Below are 12,470 nucleotides of genomic sequence, written 5' to 3' on the forward strand. Positions count from 1 at the left end.
TTTCTGTCTCTCTCCTAGTCTGTCAGTCTCTTTCTGTCTCTCTCCTAGTCTGTCAGTCTCACTCTGTCTCTCTCCTAGTCTGTCAGTCTCTTTCTGTCTCTCTCCTAGTCTGTCAGTCTCACTCTGTCTCTCTCCTAGTCTGTCAGTCTCACTCTGTCTCTCTCCTAGTCTGTCAGTCTCACTCTGTCTCTCTCCTAGTCTGTCAGTCTCACTCTTAGTCAGTCAGTTTCTCAGTCCATCAGTCTTTCTCTCTTAGTCTCTCTGTCTGTCAGTCTCGCTCCCTCAGTCATTCAGTCTCTCTTTGTCAGACAATCAGTCTCTGTCAGTCTGTCTCTCGCTTAGTCAGTATCTCTAAGTCAGTCAGCTAGTCTGTTTGTCAGTCCCTCTCTCTGTCAGTTACTCTATCAGTCACTCTCTAGGTCAGTCTCTCTCAGTCAGTCTCTCTGTCAGTCTCTCTAAATCAGTCTCTCTCTCTGTCAGTCAGTCTCTGTCAGTAAGTCTCTCTCTCTCCTAGTCAGTCAGTCTTTCTCTCTCTCTCTCTGTCAGTAAGTCTTTCTCTCTCCTAGCCAGTCAGTCTTTCTCTCTCTCTCTGTCAGTCTTTCTCTCTCTCTGTCAGTCAGTCTCTCTCTCTGTCAGTCAGTCTCTCTCTCTGTCAAGCACTCTCGCAGTCAGTCAGTCTCTCTCTCTCTCTTAGTCAGTCAGTCTCTTAGTCAGTCAGTCTTTCTTAGTCAGTCAGCCTATCTGTCAGTCTCTCTCTCTCTGTCAGTCAGTCACTCTCTCTCAGTCAGTTAGTTTCTGTCAGTCTCTTTCTGCCAGTCAGTCTCTCTGTCAGTCATTATCTCTCTCTTAGTCGGTCAGCCTCTCTCCACTCTCTCTCACCAACCTCTCATTAGCTCTCTCTCTACTCTCGCTCTCCTTTTTCTCTCTCCACACTCTCTCCCCCCTCTCTCTCCACTCTTCCTTCTCTCCTCTCTCTCCACTCTCTCTCTCTTCAGCTCTCTCTCCACTCTCTCTCTCTCTCTCTCTCTCTCTCTCTCTCTCTCTCTCCTCTCTCTCTCCTCTCTCTCTCCCTCGCCATTCACTCTCTACTCTCTCTCGCTCTCTCTTTCCATACTCTCTCTCTCTCTCTCCACTCTCTCTCTACTCTCTCCACACTCTCTCTTTTTCCACTCTCTCTTCATCTCTCGCCTCTCCACTCTCTTCTCTCCTCTCTCTCTCTCTCCTCTCTCGCCTCTCTTTCTCTGCTCTCTTTCCTCTCTCTCTCTCTCTCTCTCTCGCTCTCTTTCTCTCTATCTCCACTCTCTCTCTCTCTCTCTCTCTCTCTCTCTCTCTCTCTCCACTCTCTCTCTCTCCACTCTCTCTCTCTCTCTCCACTCTCTTTCCACTCTCTTCTGTCACTGGTAAAAGTGGGTTTCTGGAGGGCCACGGGTACATTAACTGCAAAGTCAGTGGCCGCCAAGGAAGGCCTGCCGGCCGCACTATGGGTACCAGAAGGAAGCAGCAACAGTCCTGGGGAGAGGTATGCTTGGGAAAAGTACAGGGATATTTATGATTCCCCTTCAGTATCTATGTACGTTGTGGACATATGCATGTGAAAACGATGCTGTCAAAATCGTAATTTGGTTCATTTAAAAAAAAAGAAAAGCTATTTTGCACGTATGATTAGCATACCTCACAAATTGAAACGTTGTGTACTAATTGAAAATACTTACCAGGGCTGTGTGTGATATTACCAAGTGTTCAGCAACATTAATTTCTAGGTTGAGGCCCTCCCATGACAGAGCAGTAACACAAAGCATCCTCATGTGAAGTTGCACGAGATTCCTGATTCTTCTCGTGATTACTTGAATTGTGACCACCTAAAATCCCTTGTGCTTTGAGTTTCGTATGCCTCATTATTCAAATGATAAAAATGTACAATTTTGAATGCCCATGTACATGTGCTTGCTCTGTGGGGTGAACTATTTCCATGACGTGTTTGTGGCAGGCTAATTTACCCAGCCGGGGTCACGGTTTGAGGAATAATTTTTGACATTCCTGCACTTGTAAGTGTGCAGTGTGCACCCAGACCCTGGCCGAAAGGGCATCAGCAAATTCCCCTGTCCCCTCTCCCCCCTCCCGCTACCCCCAAGTGTGTGTCAGCCCGGCTCAGCTTCCCGGCACACACACACAGCCGCACCAGAGTACTCCACAGGTCTTTAAAAGGCCATTAACTTGCAAATGAGGCTTTGTTGTATTTCGCCTCTTAGCGCCCCTGCATCCCCACTCTATTATCGGAACATAGCCCAGCCCCCAGAGAGCAGAGTCTCTCGGACTCCAACCAGCGGTGTTTGCTGACACACTTTTTTTTTTTTTTTTTTTTTAAAACACCGGCAGGATGTCTGTAAGGTCCGCGGGCCTCCAAGGAAGGCTTGCCGGGCCGCTGGCGGCCCGCGGGCCGTACTATGAATACCCCTGCTCTAGATTTACTTCCCCCTATTGCAAATCGATTTCTTAAGGGGCTAGTACATATGTTCCCATTTGCCCCATGTGCGCTCCTTTTGAGCCTCTGCACAACTGCTTCTTCAGCTGCTTTCCATCAAAACAGCCTTTTTAGTGGCAATATATTCTGCTAGGAAAGTGAACGAATTGCAGGCTCGGTCATCCAAGTCTCCTTACCTGACCATCTTCCTTATAAGTTGGTGCTTCACACTAGGGCCTCTTTATTACAGAAAGCGGTAACCATTCCATTGGGGCAAGGTGAATTCACCTTTCCCACTTTCTGTGCTCCTGCAATTCTGTAAAGAGGAGGAGCGACTTCACTGTATGGAACCAAAAAGAGCATTGTTGTTCTACCTTGACCCCGCTAAAGAGTTCGGGATGGACGACCAACTCTTCGTGGTTTACGTTGCACCAAAAGATGGTTGTGCTGTGCAGAAGAGTACTATCTCGCTATGGGTTGTCCTCTGCATCAACATTAGCTACACTCTGGCCAAGAAACAGTCTCCTGAAGGCTAAGAGCTCATTCCACCTAAGCTAATGGTGCAACTATAGTGTTGCAAAGTGATGTTTCAGTTTTTGACATTTGTCCGGCAGCAACTTGAGCGTCACTGCACACGTTCACTAAGCAGTACTGCCTGGATAGACCAGTTTTGCTCTGTCCTGCAGGACTTCCGGGTCTAAACTTGTCCGCAGTCACTCCTCCGGGCTTGATATTGCTGGGGCATCTATACTAAGGTAAGGAATCAGTGGCTATATTTTGCGATCAGATGGAGAAGTTACTTAACTTTGTAATGTCTTATCTGGTAGAGACATCATCTAACTGCAGATTCCTTACCTACTCACTCACCCATTCATCCTCCCCCCACACTGCGGACAGGTTTTTAGGGTCAGGGCTTATCCCTTTCAGGGTCCTAGTTGTTCGGAAATACTCCACTGTCAGTGCACCTCATGGCTCTGTGCTGCTGGTGTGGAAAGTTATTAAAATTAACTGACGTCAGCACATCGAGGTGGCGACTATAAAGGTAATGCTGTCGTCACGTGGAGCGAACCACCGCCACCTACTGGCACGCTTGGGTAGTGCTTGACAAAGTCTTCTGGATCAAGCATGACATCTGTGGAATTCCAAGGTATTGAATCTGAATAGTGTCTCTACCAGATATGGAGTTACCAAACCTAGGTAACTTGTCCATCTGTCTATTGTCATAAACCCAAAAGTGGCTGAGAAATACTTTTAGAACAGTAAACCCATTTTTGACCTCCTCTCAAATGGTTGTTTAGAGGAACTTGATATATCATGCATCAGTGTGTGACAAAGAAACTAAATGTTGGAATAATGTTAATTGTGTTCAGTTACTAACTTTGGAAATTTTCAGTCTTTGCTAGAACGAACGGGGTACACTTTGGATGTAACCACCGGACAGAGGAAATATGGTGGTCCTCCTCCAGATGATGTCTACTCTGGCTCCCAGCCCGGAATTGGGACAGAGGTCAGTTTTCATATTTATTTTCTTCCTTTTAGCATAATTAAAAAATTTATCGGTTTTGAAAACCTAATCCATTCTTGTGTGTCTTTATAATCTATACAAAGGAATGATAATGCTATTTGACAGTGATCTGCTTACGAATTCATTTGTGTATTCTAACCTTGAGGAAAGCACTACCCTTTAAGACTTTCAGTGCTATGGTTAGGATGATTTTGTAGGCCCCGCAAAATGTGTGTTTGCATATGTATGTATACATTATACAGTTATAGTTCAGACGCACTCTCCATTGAAAAGGCATTTGATTTGCCTGTGATTTTTGACTCATGAATGGATTTCCAATCAAATTTGCAGCTAATCAGGACAGTGACTTGAGGGCAGGCATGCCACTCTTTGTTTGATCCATGCATTGGAAAAAAATTTGAATCGAGAGGTGGTGGTTGGGGAGTCTAAAGAACTCCTTTCATATGTATTATCCTATAAGAAATTTTACTTGCTGAACTAATTTACCCCAATCTTCTTGGCATGAACCTAGATCTTTAATTAGTCTACCTTTATTCTTTGGCATAATCCATAACACTATTGTATATCTAGTGTATAAAATTGCGAAGTAAAAAATCTTAAATCCTGTCATCACAATTGCTTTTTTTGTATTGTCAAATTTGATTGGCTGATTTTTAGGTCTCTCCTGAGCCAGCGCTTGAGCTGGAGAGACATTTAGTAACCGGGTTAAAAAGTGATACCCACAGGCTTTTGCCAGCCACCAGCTTGCTGTCACGCGCACAAGTGCGCGCGACGTGCATAGCTATGCCTCTCCACCTCACCACTCGCGTTTCTTTTAGCGCGCACATAACTCCCGGGTTCTGTTCCTCGCGCGCGGCCACTGCTTGTTATACAGGCTTTACTAATTCACTTTTCAATTTTAATTATCTGCAAAGTGGAAAGTGTTCACAAGACCTCGTTGTGAAATAAATTGCATCAATCCTAGTTCACGCACCTCCTCCCTCTCACCCAGCCCGCTCTGCAGTCATCGCTTCTTCCACACACCCAAGGTGTACCTGAACACCTCTGTAATGGGATCAATGACTTGTGCCGTTTATATTACCTGTTTACCTGACTGTATATTGATATGTTTTATGTATTTTATTATTATCCTTTCATGTTAGTGACTACTACATTGCTCCCATTACCTCTGTTCATTCCTACTGCCCCTACCCTGTCATTGTGAAGCGCTCTGATATCTGTAAGGATCTTGTTCGCGCTATATAAAACTTTGAATAAAAAATAAATACACAGTGATGGGAGTATGTCTGCGGCATTGACCTTCGACCCCAAGAGCTTCCCCGAGCAACATACAGTTGACAAGAGCTCAGCAGTTTCATGTTACCCTGGAAGTTGGAAATGAGGGAGAATACCGAGAAACGCCAGATGGCCGACGCTGCGCACGCCGTCTGCACGCCCTGTTTTCGATTTTTATTTCGTTTGTGTATTAACAATCCATGCATTTCCACAGTTTTAACTCTATTTTCTTATGCTGAATAATAGTTAAATTTAATTGTGACACTATATAATAAACTATTTAGTATTGTAGTGCTATCGGCACAGCGAATTCCTTTTTTATGAGTTATGTTAGCCTGTAATTAGCTTGTATGGTAGAATTCTGTTTGTTAAACCAATACACATAAAGTGGCAAAGAAATGCAACAGTTGCATTTAGGAAGGGCCCGCCTAGGAAATGTTTTGAGATGCAGGTACCACACATATTTTATAGTTTTAATCTTAAATTAGTGAATGACTTGTAGTTTCCACACCTTGGATAAGCAATATGTGCTTAATTGAGCCTGTGGGGCATGGATATGGAATGACCCCTAGCCTGGGATCTTATAACCTATGTAGGGTACTGCTTCTTATGGCAGTGTGACTCCCACCGCTCAACTACGTCATCATACGACCCTCTTGTAGGAAGAGTTTACTTTCAAACACAACGTCACCCTCTGTGGAGTCAACAGCATATCTCATAACTTCATCTTCGGTGGAGACCACAGCCTATCTCATGTCGTCCCCCCTCTGGTTTACTTTCAAACACAACGTCACCCTCTGTGGAGTCAACAGCATATCTCATAACTTCATCTTCGGTGGAGACCACAGCCTATCTCATGTCGTCCCCCCTCTGTGGAGACCACAGCCTATCTCATGACGTCACCCTCTGTGGAGACCACAGCCTATCGCATGACGTCTGCTCGCTGAGTACATAGTTTACCGCAGGTGTGGAGTTTGTCTTTAGGACAATATTGCCTATTACAGGTGCTCGGTCTGTACATAGGCTTCAGCAGTCTCTCACAGGGGGCAGTCTGTGCCCATATCCAGAGACTATCGTATCATAGGCGCACCACCTGCAAAACATAGATCACCGTTTATCACTGGTGCGGCGCTGGCCTTCAAGAGACCACCGTTTATCACAGGTATGTCATTTGCCTATCACAGAAGACATCCTAACACAGGACCTTCTTTCCCTATAGGCCACTAAAAGTAGGTGATTGTGCGGCCACGGAGATTTTCGCATAATTATACATTTGACAAATTTGCCACCAACTTTCCATAATCTGCCATATAATCTGCAGATTTTAACAAAAAATGTTGTTTCTAGCTCAAATGGTTCAAAAGTTACTAAAAATGCAGCAATACAAGTTGCCACGTGGTGATAGACCCTTTGCAAAGTTTGAAGGATCGACTTTCTGTTGCTTATTGCTAAATGTGGGTATTAAATTGGTACTAATAGGGTGCAATCAATGCCCAGGCAATTACCAAGTTTAATAATGACAAAGAAATTAAGTAAAACTTTTACAAAATGTGGCGCATTGTGCCACATAATTTGCATTTTCTCTCTGCATAATCTACTCAACCCCGTGTTTATCCCCCTGCCCCCGCTCTGTCCTAACACTTATCAGGTTCAAAGCTTGCCGTGCTTACCACCCTGCTCTGTCCTAACACTTATCAGCAGGTTCAAAGCTGCCCCGCTCTGTCCTGACACTTGTCATCCGGTTCAAAGCTCGCCGTGCTTACCCTCTGCCCACCCTGCTCTGTCCTAACACTTGTCATCCGGTTCAAAGCTCGCCATGCTTGCCCCTGCATTGTCCTACACTTATCAGGTTCAAAGCTCGCCGTGCTTACCCCCCTGCTCTGTCCTAACCCCTATGTTATGTTAGCGGGTATTTATTAAGCTCCAGGTTCAAAGCATTCAAGCATTGGCATAGCCAATAGGCCTTGCTTTTGGGACCTCATAAGTGTTTAGCAATGCAACAGTTGATGTTGTTGCACCAATGATATTGTGCTGCATAACTAAATATTTATAAGGTCCCAAAAGCGAGACCTATTGGCTATGCCAATGCTTGTTTTTGTTGCAATCTTAAAAGCACAATTTTAATAGGGATTTTCTTACTTTAGAAAAAAAAATTGCATTATCATGAAGGTGGGGCGGTGGATTACACCATGAATGGTGTCAACTCCAGAAATTCTGGAGGGGGTGACAGAGGCATGGACAAAATTAGCCAAGTTTATAAAGAAAAAAAAAAGTTTTACAATTGTTGTGGGGGCAGCTGCTCATGATCCTGGCTAAAGGCACCGCTCAGCATACCCAAAGTCTATGAATATACTCTCTGTAGAAAAATATGGTGAGTGGTTTACGTTAAGGTCTGGCATAACTAGAGAAACTCTGTGATTTTGCATGTTTGAGCCAGTAATATTTAATATTCAGTCTATAACAGCACGAAAATATTCACTTGAACAGCATAGTCCGCTAAGATATGGCATGCCATGTTTCTCACACTTATTAATGTACATATTCAGTTAAAAATAAACTAGTTAAAGTGGAGTTATGGTTACGAACAGAAATTTAAAAAGAACACAACAGTTATGGTTAGGACCACGGTCCATCTATCACACGACAGTCGCTCACACCAAATGCAATCTTGTGACTTCACCCTTAAAACGTGTGGTTAGCTTATATTGTAATACATCTATCTGAAAGAGACATATTAGTGATAGATTCCTGGTGGCGGTTTGTTTGTCGGAAGGGTGAACGCACCGGACGAGTGTACCTTTGTCCCTGGGGCTCCGCAGAGGCGTGCAGCAGCCTGTGGGTCGTGGCTGTCGGGTGGCCGGGCTTAGCTCCGCTGTCTGGGACCAACACCTGCTTCCGGCTGGCCGGGCTTGGCTCCGCCGGTCGGGCAGGCTACAAACTACAGCCCCCATCAGCCCTTGCTCCAGGACGCCTCCCCTACCATCACTGCACTGCGCCAGGTGGCGCATAAAGACCCACCCACAGCCGAGGACCGGGTGGCGGTTTGTTTGTCGGAAGGGTGAACGCACCGGACGAGTGTACCTTTGTCCCTGGGGCTCCGCAGAGGCGTGCAGCAGCCTGTGGGTCGTGGCTGTCGGGTGGCCGGGCTTAGCTCCGCTGTCTGGGACCAACACCTGCTTCCGGCTGGCCGGGCTTGGCTCCGCCGGTCGGGCAGGCTACAAACTACAGCCCCCATCAGCCCTTGCTCCAGGACGCCTCCCCTACCATCACTGCACAGCGCCAGGTGGCGCATAAAGACCCACCCACTCCCTCGTCCCGCGAGCACGCGCGCGGGACGCGCCGGGCTAAGCCCGGGCAAAGGGCGGGCCCTCTGAGGCCCTCAGAGACTGAAAGAGACTGGACTGGGCCACCCCCTTGATATCCACTCTCTCTTGTCCACCTAAGGTATTCATTATTTTAACCAATATATTAAGCAGTGGGTAATAGGTCTGATGGAGGCCAAAAGCAAAAATAAGGTAGCGGCTAAAAAGACACCTATGCTTACTCGCTCAACCACAAGAAAACAAATTCTGGCGCCGACCCCTCTACCTACTTTAACTGCCATCGACAGGATGTTGCAACAAAAGATTGGTGTTGTTGTCAATGCTATCGAAAGCACAGAAAGAAGATTATCACTACCAGCGAGTATGTGCTTAATAAATCAAACCCCACACACAGAAAATGTACATGTTAGCATTCCAAATGAAACTACAATGTCACATGATTCACTTCTATTGGAATCATTTGTAGGTTTGCCAAGGTATGATTTAATTAATTCTGATGTACCACAGTTTACGGGACCCACTGTTCCTTGTACTAGGGAGAGTAGATTGTCTATAACACCTGACTTATCAGCGAGTATTTTACCACAGCCCCTAATATCTAGTATTGTGTCTGTAACTAATGGGGATTTGAAGTGCTGTGTTACTAATTCTGTCACTCCAACTGTACAAATCAGTGACACTAGCCTGTTAAGTAGTGAAACTGACGGTGAGACCGTACCCTCAAAAAGGAAATTAACCCAAAGTCGAAAAAGGTTAATAATAAATAATCAGACTAAAATATACAGACGGAAGAAGAAGAGGGTTATACAAATTTCAGAACCCAATGTAAGAGAAGGTGACAAACAGCAAAATGGTGGAGGGAGACAGGCAAAAGATATAAAGTCACTGGAATTGTAAACTCTTAATGTCGAGGCAGTTATAGAACGTCTCGAGAAAATAGTAAAGGTTTGCATTTTACCAGTGATGGAATCCCTGGGAATTTTAAGTAAAAAAAATAGAAAATCTTGAGAAACTGGGAATAGCCAACTTGGATGTCCTTGAACAACTGGGTACACAAGTTATATCTCATTCAGTTAACTTAAATCCCGGGAACCAGAATAATAGTAAACCAAGAGCAGTAAATTGTGCTCCTAATGCGCCCAATGCGAAGGGAAATCTGGCACCCTCTACAAGTGGAAGGCAAGGGCCAATAACCACCATCCCCAAGGTAGGTCGAGGGAAAAAAGTAGATGGGGGACAAAGTAACATCAATGAATTCGCCCCCACTAACAAGAGCTTACCCGCACTAAGGCGCCATATTAACAATGTTATTCCAGCTACTATTAATCTGCCACCTGATTGCAGACCATTCGTAGCAATACTTGCGAACGTCCCCAAGTTGTTGCCTAACCAATTCGAAAACCAAGAAACCTTGAAAAATAAGACCTTGCATTGGTTGGTGAAAAATTGTGGATTCCCATTACGTGGCGCGGAAGAGATTATAACTACACAGAGGGTAGGCTGGGTAGGGCCAAACAAAAAGGAAATAGATGGGGACTGCATAATTATAAATTTTAGGACCACTGAGTGGGCAAGAGATTCGATTTTGCATGCACCGATGCCATCTAATCACGAATATAATATTACATTGTTCCCACTTGATTATTTTTATAGGAACCAGTCAGGAAGACACATCACTACATATAACTTCCAGCATCCAAGAGTGGTTCCTACTAAATATCCAAATGTCGTACCTAATTGTCCCCCCCCAGTGCCCAACCTAGTGCCCAACCTGTATGATAACTTCGCGGTCCCAACTTTTAATAGATTCCAGCTGCTCAGTTCACTTGAGGAGAATGATTGACTGTGCGAATTACCCCTGACCCCGAGCTCTGGAAGCACCGTAACAGGCGATACATTAACATCTACTCAGGGTAAAGAGCAGGGTGATAAACTGGGTAAATAATATAACTGAGACGCAAGTAGCTTCATCATGTACTGAGTTATGTATAGGCAATGTTGCAGATAATGAATTAACTGTAACCAATGACAACGCTAATGTTCCTCTGATTGCAAGTTTAGAAGTTTCAGTTTTGTCTAATCACATTGAAAGTACAGAGATTAGTAATGCTGACTCGCTTGTATTTAACAGTTAGAATATAGCTGGAATTAATTCCAAATTAGGTACTACATTTTGGGACAACTTCATCACATGTGGTTATGACATTATCTGTCTACAAGAGACATGGCATACAGGATTAATAGAAGTTGAAGGTTACAGTTCCTACAGTGTGGCAGCAGTGGCTTCGAAAGCTGGTAGAGCTAAGGGAGGTCTACTGACTTTGGTTTCAACTAATTTGACAGAATTTATGCTTGGGGAACACTCTATAGTCTGTCAACATGCGTCTATATTGCGCCTAAAACATAGCCATGGTAGGGATTTAATCATTGTGAATTTCTACAACAACATTGTGGGCCCCAAACGAGATAGGATTGTCCCCGATGTTGAACGTGCTATTGAAGCTGCAATCTCTCTTTCCAAGAATAACTATATAGTTCTGTGGGCAGGTGATTTTAACATTCAAGCCTGCAGATACGCCCGGAAGGGGATATGTGGTCACCACGAGGATTATGTAGGGGGTGACAGTGTTTATGTTAACCATTTCCCGCACAGTAACTATGGCAGCGCATTGAATAATTTAATAGCCAAGTTTAATTTGGAACTGCTTGATTGTATAAAAAACAAAAATAATGACATTTGTCCAACTTTTAGGGGGAGAGATGCCCATACTAATATAGATCACATCCTGGTGTCTAGTGGCTTAATTTTTACCAATGTTTGGGTAATAGAGCAGCCGGTGAGTGGTCATAATAGCATCTCTATGGAATTAATGGGCTGGGGTCAAAAAAGTGTTGTGAGTAGTAAAGCTGTTCACGGGATTGCCGCTGAGAGACCAAATGGAACAAGAATCAAATGGATCAAAATTAACCCCAATAAATTAACAAAGGATATTATTTGTAAATGTACCAGAGAGGTTGAATATTGCCTTGCTCCTAATGTGATAGCGCATGATGTTCTCTCCAACTTTATGAAAATTACATGTACAGTTGAAAATTCCCTGTTAAAAAGATACAGAAGGGTAAAAGAAACAAAACTGTATGGTTTGATAAAAGTTGTGCTGAGACTCTGAAAAGACTAAAAAGTGTATTGAATGCTAGACCTAGAAATAAAGAAAGTCAGAGAAGAACGTAATAATTATAAACTGGCCCTGGCAATTAGGAAAAGGGAGCTACAGGACGAGGCCTGGAATAAACTTGATATGGCCGCTGTAACTAAAAACCATAAACTTTTCTGGGAAACAATAAATGGCCCATTCTTAAAGAATGAAAATACCCCCGAGGTTAGTTCCCATGTCAGTTGTCTTGCATGGATTGTACATTTCTCAGAGATTTTTATTTCGGATCTTAAAATTGATGGGTCGATTTTATGTTTTAACTGGAAGAAAATGCAGTTGTTTTTAACTATGAATGAAGTGATAGATGCAATTAAAAAAAGTAAGGGTGGTAAAGCCCCAGGGCCCGATGGGGTACCCATTGACTTTTATAAGCATGAAATAACATTATGGGCACCAATCTTAACTCGTTACTTTAATGCTGCGGTGGAAGATGATTTACCACTGACCTGGGGCCAATCAATTATACCCCTTTATAAAAAAGGACCCAGGTCAGAGGCTAGGAACTATCGTCCAATCTCTCTTTTGGACTCGACAGTTAAAATCCTTAGTCGAGTCCTTTTAGTGAGATTGGAAGCCTGGGCCGAGGAGAACAACATTCTGTCTCCAGTGCAGTATGGGTTTCGTAGGGGATTAGCAACACAGGAACAGTGCGTGAACCTGGAACTCATAGT

General features: G+C 44.1%; 1 protein-coding gene across 5 annotated transcripts in view; it reads left to right on the top strand.

The window, feature by feature from the left end:
* Positions 1-12,470, top strand: part of LOC144823835 (heterogeneous nuclear ribonucleoprotein R) — a 413,049-nt gene that overhangs the window by 186,190 nt on the left and 214,389 nt on the right. For all 5 annotated transcript variants that reach the window (XM_078682698.1, XM_078682699.1, XM_078682697.1 and 2 more), the window contains one exon: positions 3,855-3,968. In XM_078682698.1, the coding sequence (XP_078538824.1) occupies positions 3,855-3,968 (114 nt within the window). The remainder of the gene's footprint in view (positions 1-3,854; positions 3,969-12,470) is intronic.

The sequence above is a fragment of the Lissotriton helveticus genome, chromosome 3_1 (assembly GCF_964261635.1).
Source record: "Lissotriton helveticus chromosome 3_1, aLisHel1.1, whole genome shotgun sequence".
In the NCBI taxonomy this organism is placed as follows: Eukaryota; Metazoa; Chordata; class Amphibia; order Caudata; family Salamandridae; genus Lissotriton; species Lissotriton helveticus.